At 41.6% G+C, this 19920-nt stretch overlaps 1 protein-coding gene, 2 non-coding genes and 1 pseudogene across 4 annotated transcripts; 3 read left to right on the top strand and 1 right to left on the bottom strand.

Moving 5' to 3' along the window:
* Nucleotides 1–11: 11 nt before the first annotated feature.
* Nucleotides 12–131, bottom strand: LOC118603458 (annotated as a pseudogene).
* A 10343-nt stretch (nt 132–10474) lies between these two features.
* Nucleotides 10475–19619, top strand: RPS3 (ribosomal protein S3). Of its 2 annotated transcripts, none has more exons than XM_036220899.1 (7): nt 10475–10552; nt 11711–11841; nt 12111–12204; nt 12635–12729; nt 14468–14655; nt 15127–15323; nt 19036–19619. In XM_036220899.1, the coding sequence occupies exons 1-6, from the start codon at nt 10523–10525 to the stop codon at nt 15318–15320; spliced, it is 732 nt and encodes a 243-aa protein (XP_036076792.1). In that variant the 5' UTR covers nt 10475–10522; the 3' UTR covers nt 15321–15323; nt 19036–19619. The 2 variants fall into 2 exon arrangements, with proteins under 2 accessions (XP_036076792.1, XP_016017076.1); XM_016161590.2 differs by lacking the exon at nt 19036–19619 and adding an exon at nt 15713–15788.
* On the top strand, nt 11423–11571 carry LOC118603284. Its single transcript, XR_004951161.1, has one exon. It is a non-coding gene; the product is annotated as a small nucleolar RNA SNORD15 (small nucleolar RNA).
* Nucleotides 14865–15009, top strand: LOC118603283. Its single transcript, XR_004951160.1, has one exon. It is a non-coding gene; the product is annotated as a small nucleolar RNA SNORD15 (small nucleolar RNA).
* Nucleotides 19620–19920: the final 301 nt, after the last annotated feature.

Raw genomic sequence — 19920 nt, 5'->3', positions numbered from 1 at the left:
AACCCCCACCTCCGCTAAGGCACCCGGTCTTCCTAGGTGGTCTCCACATCCAAGTACTAACCAGGCCCCACCCTGCTTAGCTTCCGAGATCAGATGGGATTGGGCGTGTTCAGGGTGGCATGGCCATAGACTCATTGTGTTTTGATTTGCATTTTCCTGATGTTTAGTAATGTCGAGTATCTTTTCATATATCTGTTGGTTATCTGTATGTCATCTTTGGAAAAATGTTACCACTGAGATTGAATATCTTCAGGTGTTCATTTTTTAAATTAATTAAAAATTTAATCAATGTACATACACGTCATACAACATTCAAAAAAGGGGAGTCAGTGAGAAATCAGCCTTCTTCCCATGTCTGGAGCCCAGCTTGGCAGCCCCTACACAGAGACAACGTCCAAAAGCAGTTTTTGGCGTTTCTTTCCAGAGATACTCAGTGTGCAGTAGGTACTTATATATATAGCCTTTCTCTTTAGTTTTTGCACAAATTGTAACATTTTCCACACTGTTCTACGCCGCTTTTTTTTTTTTTTTAAACTCTGGAAAGTGGTTCATGCCACTGTACATAGAGCTATGTCATTCCTGATTTCATAGCATTTCATCTGATGGGTACACTGCAATTTTTTAAAAACAATTCCCTAGTGTTGGACATTTTGGTGCCTTCCAATTTTTTGCTAAAATGAATATCTTGTGCATGTATAATTTCTCACATATGGGAATACATTTGTAGGTAATTCCCAAGAAGTGAAATTTCTGGGTCAAAGGGCAAGTATATGTAAAGCATTTTAGGTGGTAGCCAAATTGCTTTCTTTATCAATTTACTGATTATGTCATTTCATGATTGTAAAGAAACTATCTTATTGTTTAATTCAAAGAAAAATATAGCAGTCATTGTCTTTGATGATAAGAAACCATGACTTATGAAACATCTACTATGTGTCAGAAACTTTACACATATTGCCAAGAGCACTCATGACACCCATGAGGTACTGAATCAAGCCTTTTGTTTAAGGCACCGTGAAGTAGGCGACAGAGCCAGAAATCAAACCTTGGCCTGTCAGACTCCCTATCTTTGGTCTGGGCCTTGTCACCAGTCAGGAGGCTGACTGTGAGGAACTAGATTCCAGGATAACTCAGGGAGATGTCACATGACAGGTGCAAGGAGGCCCGAACCAAGTGCCTGGGAACACAGGCCTGGGAATACATGGTGGGGTGGGGTGGGCTGGAGTGGCTGAAAGGACTTTACAGAGATGAGAGCTTTTGAGGTAAGATCTAAGGATTGAAGGAATAGATTTTGCTGATCAAAAGTAGAAGAGGGGTGTCCACACTTAGACTCAGGAGCCAGACTGTCTGGATTAGAATCTTACTTCTGCCGCTTCCTAGCTGTATGAACTGTTGCCTGATCTATAAAATACAGAATATAAATCATGAAGTTGTGTAATTAAATGTGTTAAAGTATGCTTAAAAAGGAAAAAACACCTGACATTTTGTAAGCATTCAACAAGCATTAGCCATTTATTAGTGAATAACTAAATCTTTTTCAAAGGTATTTTAATTGATAATATTTTTCTGTATGTTGTTTAAAAACATTAGTTGGCAGACTGGTGATGATGAGATTCATTGTTTGGTTGAAGGTGACAGGAGGCAACGTTATAACAGACTGATTCAGGCACCACAAAGTTTTGATCAGAGCAATGCCAGGCCCAGCACAGTGGCTGGCAGTAGTTTACACATTTTGCCAAATAATAATTGTTTGAAAGTGTTGAAATGCAGTTACGCAAATGTTGATTTTTAAGAGTTAACATTTATTTAGATTTTACTATATGGTAAGCACAACTTCAAGTATCCTGTCTGATCCTCACAACAAGCCTGTTGGGTAACTGCTATTATCATCCCCATTTTATGAATGAGGGAACTGAGGCAGCAAGAGACTCTTAAGCCATTTCCTAATGGCCACCATAGCTGGGATCCACACTAGCCTTGGAGAGACCACAGCCTGCTCTCACCTCTCTGCCTATCTGCCTTTCTCGATGGGAAACTGGATCTAGAATCAAGTTATTATTGTCATCTTCCCAATCGTTGCGCTCTTTTGAAGTGAGGCAATCTAAAACAGAAAACCTCCTCAAACCTGAACAGCTCTGGTCTCAGATCACAGGGGAGCACAGGGGACAGAAGGAGCCATGAAAGTTTCCTAATCTTGGAATTTTAGAAAGCATTTTAGAAAACAGCTCTGGTACAGCAGAGAGGGGGCCTGAGAGATGAAAGAGAGAGCAGCATCCTGGCAGAAATATTTGCAGGTGTTTGGTGGCTGTTGGACAAGGCTATAGGTAGGGCCAGGAGAGGTCCTTGGCCTGACCTTGCTCCCCACAGGATACTGGAATCCTCCTAAGGCCCTTGTCCTGAAGGGAGTACTTACTTGCTGGAGGTTGAATGTTTATAGTCACAAGTGGCTATACTTCTCAATGTAAAATTGAGAAGTGCTGTAAATAGAAAATACATAACTTATTTCAGATTTAATACCAAAAAAAGTAGGATAGCTTAATAATTTTTCTATTAATTACATGTTAAAATGATATTTTAGGTCTATGGTTGAGTAAAAATATTAAAATTAATTTTTTTCCTTTTATAAATGACTACTGGAAAACTTGAAGTTATGTATGTATTTCTATTGAACAGAGTTAGTCTGGGCACCTGCCTTCCTTTCCCTATGTGAGAAGCTGTGGGCTCTGTGGTGAGCACTGTGATGTGTTCTCTGCCAGGCTTTTTGAGTTCACTCGACAACCGGACGGAGGCTGTGTTTCTAGGGAGCAGTCCGGTCCGCTGCGCTCTGCTACCCTCTAGCGGCTCCTCTTCCAAACTGTCCAGTTCTGCGAAATTCCATCTTTGTGATGGGACTGAACCGAACTTGGTATCTTGAAACACGTTTGGTCCCCGACCATTTATTCCACTTACCTACTATCCTGTTGTGATTTTAGTTGATTCAAAGTCGCTTTACAGAAATAGTTTTAAAAATGGCCTGGCGCCTAGTTACTATCTTCTCAACAAGTATCAATACAATTAAGATATTCACATCTTAACTTCTCTTCAACTGTGGTTTCTTGTTGGAAGAAAATTATCAATAACATCTGGAAAATGATATTGCCTAACCCTTTAAATTCCTGGATGTTAAGTAATTTTATTTAGGGGACTAAATTTTTAGTCTCAAAAGGCAATTTCTTTTTGTTGGTAAAATGAGTTAACAGTATGGTAAATAGGTTAGATTGCATCATGAAGAATATGGGGCAATAATGCATATAAAGTACTCAGCACAGTTCCTAGTACTTGGTAAGCTATTGATCTATGTAGTGATTAGTATGTGAAATTCCTCGATGTTTACATAAGTAGTGACCTTTTAAGAGTGTTAGGGCTAGAAGCACTTGTGCTCCTGTGTGCTAGCACCCTGGTTTAGAACTTTCCTGATGAGTAAACAAAGGACAATGGAAAGAAACTAAATCTCAATGGGTCACTGAGCTGGGAAAACATCCAGCTAGTTTGGGATCTTCCTGGACAATCACCCAGCTAGACCAGACCCAAGTTAATTCAGCCAACCAGGGCAAGGAGAGTGGACAGGGAGGGCAGAGGTCACAGATCTACTCCACGGGGACTCTGCATTTACCCGGGTGCATGAAGACATTCCTAGGCCTGTGCGGAGTGGAAATGTAAGTTCAAAGAGAAAATAGAACACTGTAAAATGTGCAACCGTTCAAGAAAAATTTGTGTATTTTTTAAGTGGATAGTTGTGGGTATCAAATTACTGTGGCATGTATATTCTTATGGAGACATTTGAAAGAGTGACTAACTGCTTTATTTTAAAGTGTTGACTTTATGATAATGCTGGAAATTATAGTCTTTGCAAGTTTATTTAAACATGGTGAAAAGTTCTACATATGTTAAAGGTCTACATAATTTAGACTATACAAAGGAAAATTGCAGCCTTCACATTCTTGTAAGGGAGAATGTGAGCACAAAATTTTGAAGATCGGTTCGTAGGCTATATACCCAGGAGTGGAATTGCTGGGGCTTGGGGTGCAAAATCAACATTCCTCAGGATAAAAAACTTTCCAAAGCCTCTGTGCTAATTTACGTTCCCCCCCCCCCAGCAGTGGAGGCAGGTGAGTTCCATTGCTCAGATTCCTCCCCAGTGCTGGAGAACTGTGTCGAGATCTGCAGCATTTACAAGGCAGAGATGTCCATTGTCTCTCTGCAGAAGCACAAAGCTAACAGAGTTCACTTGGAGCCAGAACCCCAGGCCTTCCGAGCCTGTGGAATCAAGGTCTGGAGAACTAGATTAGAGGGTTCTAATGGCTTCTCTCTACAAAAGCCCAAAACAGTCATCTCTAAGAAAAAGCCCGCTTTGTTAAGAGCCAGCCCCATCATACCCTAGGCCTGGCTCCTGTCCCTGAGCAGCATTGGCTGCATGCCAGCCCTTGGCTCTTACCTTTCCCCCTTTGTCTCCAAGCTAACTAGCCTCCTGTTCACACGCCTTGCTCTGGGCAGGGAGCTGGGCGGTTGGTAGCACTGGCTTGTTACCATCTTGTTCCTGTCCTCTGGTCACCTCTGTGGAGTCACAGTAAATTCAGTCCCTTATGTGTGGGTTTCACTGGAAGCCAGCCTCCTGCCTTTTGTTTCTGTGGAGCAATTCTACCTCCCCAGCTATATCTATCCCATATTCTCAGCCTCTGGAATGAGTCACCAAAGATGCCTGCTTGGTTCGTGGACTAGTTGAAGGGGTAAGGAGTGTGGTCTGGGTGGAGCAGCAGCACCACCTTTTTTTTGGGAATGAGGGTGACCAAGGTGCTGTAGTTGCCAGTCATTGCTGCCAGAGAGTGAAGTATGCAGCGATTTGGGAGAGCCAATTTATGAAAAGTGGAATTTCCGCATTCTAAAATTAAACTGCACAAACGTACTGCTGGGTACAGCAGCTGTGTTCCCCGACACTCCAGCTGGTGTTTCTTACCTGCCCCTCCCCCCTACACTGCTCTCCCCAGCCTAGTGCTCACTAGTTCTTGGCAGGTTCTTGTTATAATTGTCCTTGGGCCCCACCTCTTCAGGCCAGACCTTGACCCCACATCCCTGGAGGAAGCCTGATGGTTTGGGACCTCCATGGTCTTTTTCTTTCCTTTGGTGGCATCTTTCTGCTTCAGCGATCTGATCTCTGGCCCAATTATTCTCACGTCTTTCCTCTAAGGAAGTTTCTCTGCCCTGTACATTGCAGTAGTATAGCCCTTTTGCTTATAGTCAAATTGTGCCTGATGTGTGTGTTCCACAAAGAGCAGAGAGGAGAGCCCATGTGTTGGTGTTGGGTAGTACTTGGTGAGGTGACTCACTCTAACCAAAAATGCTGAAGATTACTGTAAACCTAAATGCCAAGTTGTTTATTTGCACTAAAAGCAGTGATAATCTGTCCTATTTTACGAACACTTTCCATGTGCTATGCTGAGTGCTTTAAAGATACTAATTCAACAATAGAAATCCTATGAAGTTGTTAACATAAGAAATGTCCAAACCTGTAGAGAATTTTTATGCGTTTATTTGAGCCCAAAATGACAATCGCCAGAAAGCAAGATCTAAAATGCTCTGGAGAATAACAGTTTGCAGTCTCTTTTATGTTTTTGGAATGAGGGAAGGAATTTAAGGAAGATTACATGAAGGTGGGAGAAAGCAAAGTGGGGTTAGGATTACAGGAAAATTAACAAAATCATGTTCTCTCTTGAAGGAGGTTACATGATCAAGAGGTATTACTTCTGGCATTTCAAAGGTGTGCTAACTTCGTTGCACAAGAGCAATGGACAGGGCTAGCTTAAAACCTTTCACTAAAGGGGTGTGACTATCCACTATGATCTGCCCAGTTAGGAATTTATGATTGATCCCAGCACCCCTTTTTCATCCAGGTTAATGACAGTTTCTCCACTTCTCAGATGAAGAATCTGAGCTCAGAAAGGTTAAGTGACTTGCCTGAGATCGCAGAGCTTATAAGTGGGATATGAGACAAATTGAGCTGGCTCCATATTTTCCCACTGTCTCACCTCTGACCAAGCTGTCCACCGTCTTGGCACCCTCCTGGTGTGGCACCCACATCCTTCATGGCACCCGTGCATTGTGGTGATTCCACCTGTGTGACATTGCAGGTGCACACGTTCTTGACAGTACATCTCGCTGCCTAAGAAGGAATCTGGAAGCATGTACCCCAAAATGTTTACATGGCTTAACCAGAACACTGTTGTTCTTACTTGCTTCTTTATCCTTTTCAACATTTTTTTTTATTAACGTAGTTTATTTTTTGAATCAGAAGAAAAAACTATCTTTATAATTCGGGGAGGAGGGTCCTTCTTTTGCTCCTAAAGGGTTCAGCCCATTCATTCTGCCTGATATGTCAGCTGGTCTGGCAAACACCTGAGTGTTTTGTGAGCCTCAGCTCAAGGATTGGAGCTCTGTGACATCTTTTCCAACACCTTGCCCTCCTCAGTCTCTATTGTCCCTGTCATGACAGGGTACTTATCACACTTACTTACCTGTGTCCCAGTCCCTCACCCCCAGCTATGAGCTCCTGAGGGCAGGAGCTGAATCAAATTCATCAATGTCCCCAGGACATAGCACAGGCAGTGGATCCAAGCAATAAAATGAATGCCAATTGAGCACTTAACATGTTCTAGATGCTTTACTATGTGCTAGGCACTCTGCCTGTATTAATTCATTTAATCTCGGTCATCCCATGGGGTGGGTTTATTATGATTTTCAGCCTATTTTACATGAGATAACCAAGGTCACATAGCTAGCAAACAACCAGACCAGGGATGTGGACCCAGGATGTCTGTATCAACTCTGTGAGCCTAAACACTACGCCACCCTGAACAGACGCTTTGAAAAGTTTTGCTGAGTGAAAAAACCTGGAGTTTCACCAAAGCATCATTCAATCTGAAAGATTTTGTCAGGCCCCAAATGCAAGGATTTAAATCCATACTCAGTGTTGTGTGGATCCAGTGGCCACACAGGCAGTTTGTTTAGAAAAATGTAAACAAGGTTAAATGGTTGCTCTCACTAAGTTTACCTCTACTTGTCCACTGGACCACTTGGTCCTCAGTTTATAGGAGAAAGGGTGTATGTGGAAGATGGGGCTATGATGCTCTCACTTTCCTGTCTTCAGGGCTCTAGAAACAATCCTGAATTCTACAGGATAAGCCTCCCCCACCCATGGAGAGCTGATCTGGGCCAGGGATGGGTCCCAGGAACTCAACTGAACAAGAAACTTAGCTGAGCTTCCCAGGGCCTCAGGCAAACAGGGAGCAAGATGGGTAATACTCCTCATTACTTTGTTTTGTTCAATAAGCCTGTAAACAGTAACTAAGTGCCCTCTCTCTGCCAATCACTGTGCCAAATTTCATAGAAATAAAGAAAAATAAAACACTATTGATTTCTGTGGTCGAAAGATTATAGTAGCACTGCCCAACAGGAAGATAAGCCACATAGTTCTAAATTTTCCAGTAGCCACATGGGAAAAAAAAGCAAAATAAAACAGATGAACTTAATAGCCTATTTTATTTAACTCAGTACTTCTCAAATGTTATGGTTTTGTTATTGCTTTAACATGTAATCGACATAAAAATTATTGATATATTCTTTTTTTAATACTTAGAAATCTGGATTGTATTTTATACATAGAGCTGTTTTCCACTCAGGCCAGCCACATTTCAAGTACTCAGCAGCCCAGTGAGGCTGGTAGCTACTGTGTCAGACAGTAGAGATTTATAGTCTGATTAAGGGAATAAACTTTTTCTTGCCTTGAGCTTTCAGAAGAAAGGATTATAGTATTTGGTGTTGGAGGCTGGGCCATTCGCACTGTTTCACAAGTAGCCATATGATCAGAAATCTATATATGTATGTTTTTCCTTTTTTATTCATTTTCAATTTCACAAGTAATACATGAATATATTTTTATTATAAGAAAAGTGAGCAATAAAATAAATTGCTTCTTAACTTCTGCAAGAACTGCTCCATTTCCAGAGGTAAGCTTAGCTATCTATTAGTTGGGTATAGATTCTTCAGTGCATTTGCATGCATATATGGTGTATTTTATTGTACATCAATATTATACAATTCGTATTCTTCTACAACTTGTTTTTTTCATGCAACAATATTTCTTGGTGTTCTTTTCATGTGTGAACATACAGCCACCTCATTCCTTTCAATCACTACACAATAATCCATAAACACTTCCCCCACTGAAGGGCCTTGGGGCTGTTCGTAATTTATTTTGTCACTATTACTAATAGGGCTATAATGAGCATTCTTGCATCTACCTCCATCTACATTTGTGTGGATGTTTTTCTGGAGCAGATAAAAAGGAATGTATTTGCCAAGCCAGAGGGAATCTAGATCTTAAATTATGGTGAGTACCATCAAGCTGCCCTCCAAAAAAAAGCCCCGTTCACACCCCACCTGCAGTATGGGGATGCTTGTTTCCTCACACCCTTTCATACACTGAATCTTATTTTCATTGTGCATAGGGGTATATGAAATGTGAGTCCCTAAGCAATGACACAAAAACAGTAAAAAAAAAAATTTTTTTTTTAATTTGTTTACAGCTGGAAACAACCAGAATGGTTACAACCCTGGAAGAAGTGACATATTTAACATGAAGGGTGGTGAAAGAAAGAGTTAATAAAGGGAAGGCATGATTGGTGGAACAAGGTCTCAAAGGAATGGAATTAAACTTGAACTAGAACACATAGGGGAGGCTGACCTTGGTCAAAAAGAGGGTCTTTTTCCTGAGCAGGGAGGAAAGAAGGGAAGAATGGCCAAGGACACATACAATTATACTCCTAAATGAGAGGCAGTTCTTGCCTGTACAATCTGTTTGAGGGGCAATAGGTTAGGAGGCAAGTTGACTGCCGATAATGAGAAGGGGATTCTGATTTGACAAAGATTAAAATAGGCACCGCGGGAGAATGAGGGGGCATAGATGAATAAAGAAATATTTTGGCCCCAGCATGCAAGACTGGATGCTCTCTCACAGTGCCCACATCCCAAGCGAGGGCATAGTAAAGTCAGGTAGGCAGATTAATCCAGGTCGAGATTTAAGCAGCCTAGCACCACTGAATTAAAGGCTATAGAGCTGGCTGAAGAGTACAGAAAAGAGCAGAGGAAGATGACACATGAAGAACAAACCTGTCCCTGGGTTCCTCATCTCAGTGAGGGTTGTTGCTAAGCATCTAACACTGGAGTTAGAAAGTGGGGTGCCATTCTCAATCCCCCACTTCAACCTCAATCCATCATCAATATACTTCAGATCCATATATGTATCTTTGGTTCATCCATTTCTTTTCATCTTCCCTGGTCCCTCTGCTCAACTTGCCCCCAAACTCTGTTAATTCCATGATTATAGGACAGATCTTTGTATTAGAGTTGTTTTAGGGCTGGGGAAAGCTCAAATGGCTTCTAGGACCAGGCAAGAAATGAATGAAGCTGCCAGGGACTGTGACACATGACAAAACCATCTAACAGGGAAGGAGAGCATAGTCATGAGGAAACATGGGCCTGGTATTTTGCTAGATCTTTCTATATTTTTAAGAAAAACCTAAACTAACTTTATAGAGAAATCTCCTGATTTTGAAATGCAGGCAAACTATCCAAACGTAAAATAAAACTATTGAAGTGTTTAGGGGTGAAGTATCCTGATGTCTGCAATTTACTTCGAAATGCATCAAAAGATTGGTAGGTAGATAGAGGGATGGATAGATATATGATAAGGCAAATAAAGCAAAAATATTCATTGCAGCCCTTAGGTGATACATATATGTGTGTGCACTGCACAATTCCTTCAACTTTTCTGTATGCTTGAAAATGTTTAAAAACATTTACGGTAAAATGTGTGGGGGGGAAATATTTTTAATTGGAAAAAAATTGTGAGCCTATATGCTAATACTTTGTTACTTCTGTTACAAGTTGCAACAGACTTCAATAAAGTGAGTTAGGAGGTAAACAAGTTAATAATATAAAGGACATCATAGATCAATCCCTAGCATGCTTAATAAATATTGGATATTATCATTTGGAATGGAGGAAATGAAAACAGATTGGAAGAGCTGGGTGCCTAAATGAATTTCACTGAGGACTTTCAGTCAATTTTCATTACTGTATAAAGTGTAGGGTTCCATGCTTAATAAATTCCGTTGCTCTACGAGTTTATACTTGTAATTTTCATCTCTGCGCCTCACGCTGTTAATTTTTAAATTACAGTAATGAGAATTGTACTCTAAGCTCCGCTGCAATTCCGAAATTCTGATTTATCTGCTGCTGCCGTTTCTGCTTATAGGTGCCTTCCTTACGCTTTCCTTTCCCTGACCGATCTTCCGAAAGTAAAAAATACATTTCCCATGAGGCCCCACAGGTGTCGACGTCGCGGTTTTTTGTCGTCATTCCGCGCCCCTTTATACCCACTTCCGCCCACGAGCCACTTCCTTTCCTTTCAGCGGCGCGCGGCGGCAAGATGGCGGTGCAAATTTCCAAGAAGAGGAAGGTAAGACATTGGGACCCGAGTCCAGGAGATTGTAGCGCCGCGCGGGTCAGGGGCTTCTTGAGGTGCCGTTGCAAGACCTGCAGCTCTGTGCCCTGCTCCGGGAAGTGGCTTGGGCTGCGAGGCATTCTCACGGGCCACGGATGGCGGTGGATTGAGTGTGGGGCCCGAGCCGGCCGAGCACAGTGTGACGGGGGAAGGGTGAGACGATTTCTGTCGGTTCCGGGCGGAAAACAGAGATGAAGCACCGGGCACCTCACCTCCCCCGGATAAGGCGCTTGTGAGCATTTCTTGGTCAACAAATATTAAGTTAGTAGACGTGTGATGTTTTGAGGGCATGAGCTATTCCCTTCACTCACGTCTTAAGAGCATGGCTTTGAGAGGAGGAAGTAGCAGTGTATCCTTGCCTTCTTATTAGTTGCGTCTGGGTGCAGGCTTCTGACTGCAAAGACCTTAACTGGAAAGGTGGCTGATAATTTCGTGCTCCATCTAGGGCCCAAGGAGAAGCCATGGGCTAATGGAGGTAGAGGACCTGGGAAGAACGCTTCCTCGAGTTTAACTTTTTATTTTTCCACAAGAGAGGAGTCTAAAGTCCATTTGCTTTAGAAATAATCAATTAGTCATTTTTTGTATACATACATCCATGTTAAAATTAAATTCACACGCTTCCGTGAGTTAGGATTTGCCAGCTTTGTAAGACAGGTACATCAATAAGGCAAGATAAACATACCTGGGATTCTTTTAATGATCAAAGTTGTGTCTACGATGAAAGTGCTTACACTTGGGTGGCATCCCTGCCGTGCTGACTGAATGCATTGTGCCATTTTTAAACTTTTTCATTTAATGTATGTACATATAAAGATAACCTTAACCCTTCAATGAAGAGAAGATGACGAGTCTGACTGGAAGTGTTATCTTTGTCCAGGTGTCCCTGCGCTGTGTCGCGTTCTGTGACACAGTTTTAAGGGCCTTGGATTAAAGTAACTTCCAAAAGATGACCTAGAGGCATTTGTCTGAGAAGGGTTGTTACATTCCTGTTGGAATAGGGTAATATGATGATGGGGCATTTATTGGAAGTGTCAAATTTTGGTGAGGGTTGCATTGGCTGAAGGAAAAAATAAGTCTGGCCACGTCCTTATTTGAATTTTACTTTTTGGTTAGTTTGTTGCTGATGGCATCTTCAAAGCTGAACTGAATGAGTTTCTCACCCGGGAGCTGGCTGAAGATGGCTACTCTGGAGTTGAGGTCCGAGTTACACCAACCAGGACAGAAATCATCATCTTGGCAACCAGGTAAAAACTCATTTTCCTGGCAGTCATCTATAATTGTTACATGTTCTAACACCCTTTATTCTGTAAACTCAAGGGGACAACCAATGAAATGAATTTGGCCTTAGGAAATGAATTAATATTATTTTCATTTTTAAATCTAAGTCTAGTACTTGTCATCTAAACTTTATACTTGCTTGTGTTATATGGACTAGATTTTACTATTGCATGCAAGATTTGAACTTACGTCTGGGATATTTTAAGAGCTGTGAATTTTCACTTATTTTCTCCAGGACACAGAATGTTCTTGGTGAGAAGGGCCGGAGGATCCGAGAATTGACTGCTGTGGTTCAGAAGAGGTTTGGCTTCCCTGAGGGCAGTGTAGAGGTGAGTGATCCTGGGTTATGCTAGAGATTACTGTGAACCTAAAACTGGCTCTTTTGGGAGGTACTCCTAAAAACCCTTACTATCACACTGAAGACTTCGTTTGTTCACGATCAGTAAATATTGCTCATTTCTGGTGGTTAAGGGATTTTACATTCATCTTGGGTATAGTAAAGATACATATGTTGGATTGGCTGCCCCATTATTCTCCTTGGTGTGGCTGTAGGAAGAACTAGGGGATGGGAGGGCAATGAGGAATGACTAAGCCCATGTCACTGAGTGTGCTGGGTGTGAATAGATGTGCTTTAGTACTTAGGGTTACTACAGTGATATATATATACAAATGATATACCTGTATGGTGAATATGCTGAATTTTAATAGAAAACAACGGTGAAAGTAACGCGTTAAAAAGATATACCTTCTTTCTTAAAGCTTTATGCTGAAAAGGTAGCCACAAGAGGTCTGTGTGCCATTGCCCAGGCAGAGTCTTTGCGTTACAAACTCCTAGGAGGCCTTGCTGTGCGGAGGTGAGTGTCCCATTTTTTGTGGATCAGAATATAGTGTGTCTGCCATTGTGTTAATTAAACAAATGAACTCTTTCTACATCACAGGTTCTGCTAGTCTCTGAGGGTTTTAACAATAAGATTGCCAGTTCATGTCCTCACTGAACTGTCAGTCTAGCAAGGAAGACTGATAAAGAAGCAAGTTTTAAAAAGAGTGATCACTATTATAATGGAGAACTGTTCAAAATGCTTTGAGATTAAAAAATAAAGCTCCAGGGAAGGGAGGTTAGGATTTACCTCCATGTGTTACTTTTCTGGGGACTATAAGGAGATGAGACAGTCTAAATGGGAGAGAACTCAAAATCTAGTCGCTTTGTAAGCTCCTTATAGACAGTAATGTTAGGAGGCATGGACTATAAAGGACACGAGGTAGTTAGATTGGCCCTGAAGCTGGGGTTACAGATACTATTCTAGTAGGCATTTGTGCAGTTTGATTATGAAATGATTGGAATGCCTTACTTGGGTGTTTAGAATTGAGTCAGTACTTAATGTCATAAGATCCCTGGGAAGATTTTCAGCAGAGGAGAGACATGAGGACTGAGCCGTAGGCAGGTATGATGGGTAGAAAAGGCTATAGGCAAGGATATGTAGAAGACTGCCTACCTGGTTTGAATGCCAATTTCACCTCTTAGAAAAGTGACTCTCAAAAGTTTGGTCCCTGGGCCATCATCTGAGGACTAGTTATAAAAACAATTTTAGTCTATAGCCCAGACCCATTGATTTAGAAAGTGAGGGTGTCGCCTGCGTAGTCCGTCTTAAGCCCTTTGCATGCACTGAAAAATTTGAGAAGTTGAGACTCCAGCAACTTAATTGAACTTCTGACCCTTAGATCTCCTATCTCTAAGGATCATTATTCCACCCCCTTTTTGTGATGATTAAATGAGATAATGTGAAAGGGCATGGGGCATAGTGGTAGATCCTACTCCTTTCCTGTTGAAAGTGGCTGCTGGCTCCCAGGTATAAACTAATGAACGAGGCTTACATGATATTTTAAGGCTTACTATCAATTTTATAGACATAGAAATGTTTTTCCCAGCATGTTAATATTAATAGTTACCTAAATTAGTAGTTAGAGTTCCTAATGAACATGAATTCTGGAGATTGAGGAATATTTTAATAAACCTTAAAGGGGGTCGCTCAGTAACTGCGGTACTTCTGGGCTCTTACTGATTGCTTGCCTGATTCAGAAATCCAGGGTTGGCAGAGATAGACTGGACTGGAAAGGCTTGCTCCAGGACGATGGAGGGTGATAATCAGCTGGCAAATCAGCATGATAATTATGGCTTTAAGAGTGTACGGATCTCAATTTTGGTTGTACATTAGAATTGCCTGGAGAGTATTTTTTAAATACCCATGCCTGAACTGTACCATGCCTACCTTCCCAAATTGTCAATTGGCCTGGCATAGGCCCTAGGCTTCAGGAGTGGGAATGGGATTCTTTTGTTTTTTGTTTTAATCTTGAGGTGATTCTAATGTGCAGCCATTGTTGGAAAACATTTGGTTAGAAGGAATTAGCCTAAGATTAGGTTTTATGGACGTGGAAGAAAATTTTTCTTTCGGACCAGGCTCTGGTCAGATTTATTCTCCGTTAAAGGAATATTAAAAATTGTGTAGTCTTTTTATTTACTTATTTTAATGGGGATGGGGTTGGGTGATTCTATCTTTGGTGATAAGTGGGTATCTGTCTCTTACTCTCCCAAAGGGCCTGCTATGGTGTACTGCGGTTCATCATGGAGAGTGGGGCCAAGGGCTGCGAGGTCGTGGTGTCTGGGAAACTCCGAGGACAGAGAGCTAAATCCATGAAGTTTGTCGATGGTCTGATGATCCACAGTGGGGACCCCGTTAACTACTACGTTGACACTGCTGTACGCCATGTGCTGCTCAGGCAGGGTGAGCAGCCAGGGTTTGGGCAAAGGGCCTTAGTATATAGGTGTGGTTTTCCATACATGCCTCAGTGTTTGGGGAGTTCATTTTGGGAGTAGCAGAGCATGTTTTTACTCCTTGGATTTATTGATTAGCTGCACTAAACTGTAAGAAGTAAATTGTTGAGATGTCAGATCCAAGCATTGGTTTGTCCTTGTCTCAGCCACCTGTGTACCCTTCAGTGATGACACGATGACGAGTCAGAAAGGTCATATCTTGCTCTTGGTCCTTGTAGGTGCAACGTTCTGTGGCACTGTACATGAGTTCCTTTTGCAAAAGTGTCCTGTTCATTGATTGATTAGAGGCATTTGTCTGAGAAGGGACCAAAACCAGTGGTGCTAAAGTAACTTAATGTTCTCTTCCTCTACCCTATCCTATTGTGTAGGGGGGTGGCTGGTGAAACCACAGCTGAGTTCTAACCATGATCCTGTCCTCTAGGTGTACTGGGCATCAAAGTGAAGATCATGCTTCCTTGGGACCCAAGTGGTAAGATTGGCCCTAAGAAGCCCCTGCCTGACCATGTGAGCATTGTGGAACCCAAAGATGAGATACTGCCCACCACTCCCATCTCAGAACAGAAGGGTGGGAAGCCAGAGCCGCCTGCCATGCCCCAGCCAGTACCCACAGCATAACAGGTATGTCTGTAGCAGCCTCTTGGGTAGAATAGGACCCTGTTCCTTTGTCTCTCTGTAAGCACTTGGTGAACAATAATTGGATTTACATGGGAGAACGCAGGTTGAAGCCAAAGGGTCCTTTGAACCCAGGCTGTTAGGGGTGTTTGAAATAAGAATTTTCCCCATTGTCCTCCCTTATTTGCTCAGATATTTCAAGGCACGCTTGCTAGTAATATCCTTAAGCAACCCCCTTGAAACAACACCTTTTATGTTTTTCTAAATGTTCTGCGTGTGCTTACTAATCTACATGCTAACTCTGTAAGTGGTAGTGTATACTCATTTAGTAAATGAAAGAGCTCCATACTCAGATGAAGTTTCTTTTCTTACTGTTGTGCTTTATTTGGTTTTAGGGTCTCCTTGGCAGCTGGATCTGGAGTCTGGATGTTGCTCTATAAAGACCTTTAAATAAAATCCTTTTAAAAGATGCATGGCCTGATTAGACTGTACATCCAGTATTCAGACTGAGGGTCATGTTGTCTCATCGGAGCCTTACTTGATCTTAGGGTTGCCTGGCTCACAGTGTTCTGTTGTTTCCCTGAAATCTGCTTGGTTTCAGCTGCACTTACGAGGCAATGCCAGAACAGGCAGACCAACCAGAGCTAACCAGAGAGATACCCTGTTGGGGGTAAATGGTGACAGTTAGGGCTGACTAACTCATCTGTAGTTCAGGATTATAGGTTTAGAAGAGGGATATTTGTAAGATGATTTTCTTGATGCATAAGGTAATAATCTACATTGCAGATAGAAAATAAATACACCGGTCATTATATTTTGGGTTGTACTATGCTCTCTCTGGGTGTTGTGCTTCACATTTTTTCATTTAATCCTCAATATCTCTAAAGTGTAAAGTGAATTTGCCATTGATGAAGAGCTTGAAGCACAGAAGGAAAGAACATTTGACTGCCGTTTTATCTGTCATGTTTTGAAGTGTTTTCTGCTGATGTCTATTTACAAAGTAGTCGGGTGTTCTTGGTATACTCAGGTGAAACTACTGAGGGACAGACTGGCATGATAGTTCTACAAGACTGATAACTAGATTGATTTATGACAGAGAGGAGCTCTTCCTTCCTAGTCACAACTTTCACGGGCCTGGAAGGCCAACTTGGGTAGCCACATCATCCTGGTGATGAAGCCTGGCTGCGAAATAACCCTGGCTTCACAAGACTGCCTGGTGGGTGCTCTGATTATTTGGTTGTCTTCTTGACTAGACTGTGAGCCGCACGTGGACAGGGCTTAATATATGAGAGAATTAATTATATTGGGAGTGCACTGATATGTTATCTCTGGGTCCCCCTCTCCCCACTTTTAAAAAAGAGCCTTTGATGTTTATATTGACTTTGTATAGCTAACATCTTTGTCAGTATTGATGGAATTGAGACCTCATCTCAATAGAGGTACTCTTCTTTATAAGGCTTTATTTATCCCTTGTGGGTAAAACTCTTGACACTTTGCAATTTACTGGAAATGTGTTTGAACTGAGCTAAATTACTTTATTCCTGTATTTCTGGACTTGCGTAGTTTGGTTGTGAGGGTATTCTTTTTAGTGAAACTAGTTCAGCTAATTTGAGCATCCAGAGGGCTGGGTGCTAGCAACAGGTTAAGACAATCCTGGTCCTCTAGGATCTTGGCATCTAGTACTGGCATAGCCAATCACAGGTCTTCATATATTATATTAGGTAATCTTTTAAATTCCTAACTTTCCTAGTGAGTTTTCTGCAAAGCTCTGTCCACTAAAATTGGAAGTTGGTCTGTGGGATTCAGTAGTGCTGTTAACTTCCCACAGGTGTTGCTATAACAAAAATGTGCGCCAAAGTAGCATCTTGAAAAGAGAAGAATAAATTTATTGAAATAGAGATGCTCCTTGGCTTGAAATGGGGTTATGTCCAGATAAACCAATCATAAGTTCAAAATATTATAAATCAAAAATGTATTTAATGCATATAACCAACTAAATAGCATAGCCTAGCCTACCTTATAACTTGCTTAGGACACTTACATTAACCTACAGTTCTGCAGTTATCTCGAGTTTCATCTCACCAGAAGCAGGAAACACAGATTGGCATTTTGTAGACATGATGGGATGTGAAAACAAAACACCGTCCAAAAAACACAACACAGGACACTATAGAGTGTTGGTTGTTTATCCTCATGATTGCGTGGCTGACAGCTGCAGCTCACCATCACTGCCCAGCATCACGAGAGTATTGTACTGCATGTTGCTGGCCTTGGAAAGATGATAATTCAAAGTTTGAAGTACAATTTCTACTGAAGGGGTATTGCTTTTGCACCATCATTAAGTTGAAAAAATAAGTTGAACAATTGTAAGTCGGGGACTGTTAACACGCGTGCAGAAAAGTATGCAAATTAGTGTACAGCTTGAAATACCCTTGTATTAATGTTGCTTAGATAGAGACTTTAAGATAAAGCCATTACATAAAAGAGAGAGATTTTTAAGACTATTTCAGAAAACTACACAAAATAAATGTAGTGGTTAGGTGAGCACTCAGTAACCACAGCCTATCAAGAGATGCAAGCTACCCAGAGGTATCGCCACCATCCCCCAGGTTTTCCCAATGAATAATTTTTCAGCTGTCCTTTTCTCTACATCACTTCTTTAAAGTCAAGGTTCCAGTTATGAGCATCTCACTGGCCAAGTCTAGAATCTGACCCAGCTGACAAAAGTGAGGTGAAAGACAGCTGGCCCCTTTGGCTTTCACAGTGGAGGCGAGGTCCAGATATACATATTGCTCCTCTCAGTGGGCAAGGTCTTGATGCTGGGCAGCCAAAATTTGTGAAACAGCCCTTAGGACTCACTGGTAGAAATATGGCTGTTGGAAATATGGAAGCAAGTACTGAAGCCTTTTAGAGGTGGGGTTTCTGCCTCTAGAATCTCGGCTTGCAAATAACTTGCAAAGGCTGCTAGATCTCAGGGCAGAGTGATAATCTGTGGATCCTGTCCTCATCCTGTATCTATGATTTCACACTCCCAAGGGTAGGTCTAAGAAACCAGCCACCGGCCCCAGCTCACCACCTCCAGTCAACCATCCTTCCCCACTCTAGCTGGGAAGTTAGGCAAAGGCTATGAGGCTGTCAGCCAGGAATGGGTGGGGTGGAGGATGCCTTTCTCTGCAGAGCATTTTACAAAGGGGACTAAAGTTGGGAATCTGGGCTTTGCAATCAGAAACCTAGGATCAAATCCTGGCACCAGTACTGATTCACTGTGAAGCTGACTTTAGACATTTCTAATCCTTAGTTATCTCACAGGGCTGCTGGGGGAATTAAAAGATATCTAAATGCCAATACATGGCTCTTCTTAAGTATTTATTATCTAATATCTTTGGAGACAGTTAAAAGTCCAGGCCTTAAAGTCAGACTCTGGATTCAAAACCATGTCTATAATTTAGCAGCGTGAACATGGGCACTTCAGTTATATCTCTGCCTTAATTTGCTCACTTACATGTAGAGTTCTTGGCACAAGTCCTGACTCATACCAAGTATTCAGTAAATGCTAGTTGTTAATTATGGATATTCTCTTGGAAATCATTAAAACTAACATGGTAATAAGAGTTTCCCAATCCTAACTATAAAGAGACCTGACCACAAGGACAAGGGACTGTGCTTTCTGCTTCTACTGTGAAGTGGGTGTAGCTGAGTAGGTATTCTTATTTTACAGGTGGTGAACTTGGCCTTTTACTGTTCCATGTACCATCCAGTGATTGTTTCAGAGCTCTAATGTTGCTGTGTATAAATGCAGCTGTTGTATATCAGCCTGCCAACATCAGCAGGAAAACCTAAGTATCCTTCAGAGTCAACATTTTCAGTCTCAAAGATTTTTTTTCTTGATATTCCACAAGGACATCAGATTTTAAATTAATTTTTGAAACAAACCATCTCCATATTTGTTATTAAAACTATATAACTTGATAAGCAGAATGACCATGGTGCGAAGATAATTGTTACGTTCCCTGAGCCTGTATTTAGAGTATCTCAGGATTCTCACTTTTGATTTGAGAACAAGTAACATGAGACCCTAAGTTGGGAACAACTTATCTGATCCCATTCACAAATAAAATGGAGCCCAGTAGCTCAGAAATTCCGAAGAAACCACTGGGCCTCTGCTGTTGAGTCCTGTATACCAGCTCAGCTAACCAGGTGCAGCCTGCCTTTGTCCAAGGGGGGCTCCTGTGATGGATTCATTCCATCACTGGTGGGTCATCACCTGCCCAACTCCGAATATACTAAAAACCATTGAATTAACTTCAAAAGGGTGACTTGTATTATGTGAATTATCGGATTATATATATAAAACGTGTGTATGCATATATATATATGCTAAACAATTACAAATTTTCCTGGTCTTGAAGGTATATATACCCAAAATGAGCAACTTTCTTTGAATGCAATGCTGTGTGTAAAGCTGGAACTTAGTCATGTAACTACTGATTCCAGATTTCAAATACATCTCTCATAGGCTCAAGTTTATCATTGCTTCTGGGGGTTTTCTGGTTTAGTTTTGTACTTGCATTGTCAATATGGAATATTTTTGATGGCTCATAAT

Source organism: Rousettus aegyptiacus, unplaced genomic scaffold (genome assembly GCF_014176215.1).
Source record: "Rousettus aegyptiacus isolate mRouAeg1 unplaced genomic scaffold, mRouAeg1.p scaffold_m13_p_5, whole genome shotgun sequence".
NCBI classification, from domain to species: Eukaryota; Metazoa; Chordata; class Mammalia; order Chiroptera; family Pteropodidae; genus Rousettus; species Rousettus aegyptiacus.
This window is presented reverse-complemented; position numbering and strand designations above follow the sequence as displayed.

Bases quoted from the DNA above. Each gene is read 5' to 3' on its own strand.
- RPS3 (XM_036220899.1), top strand. From the start codon at position 10,523: ATGGCGGTGCAAATTTCCAAGAAGAGGAAG. The intron at 10,553-11,710 runs GTAAGACATTGG...CTTTTTGGTTAG, and splicing joins AAATTTCCAAGAAGAGGAAG to TTTGTTGCTGATGGCATCTT. The intron at 12,730-14,467 runs GTGAGTGTCCCA...ACTCTCCCAAAG, and splicing joins GGAGGCCTTGCTGTGCGGAG to GGCCTGCTATGGTGTACTGC.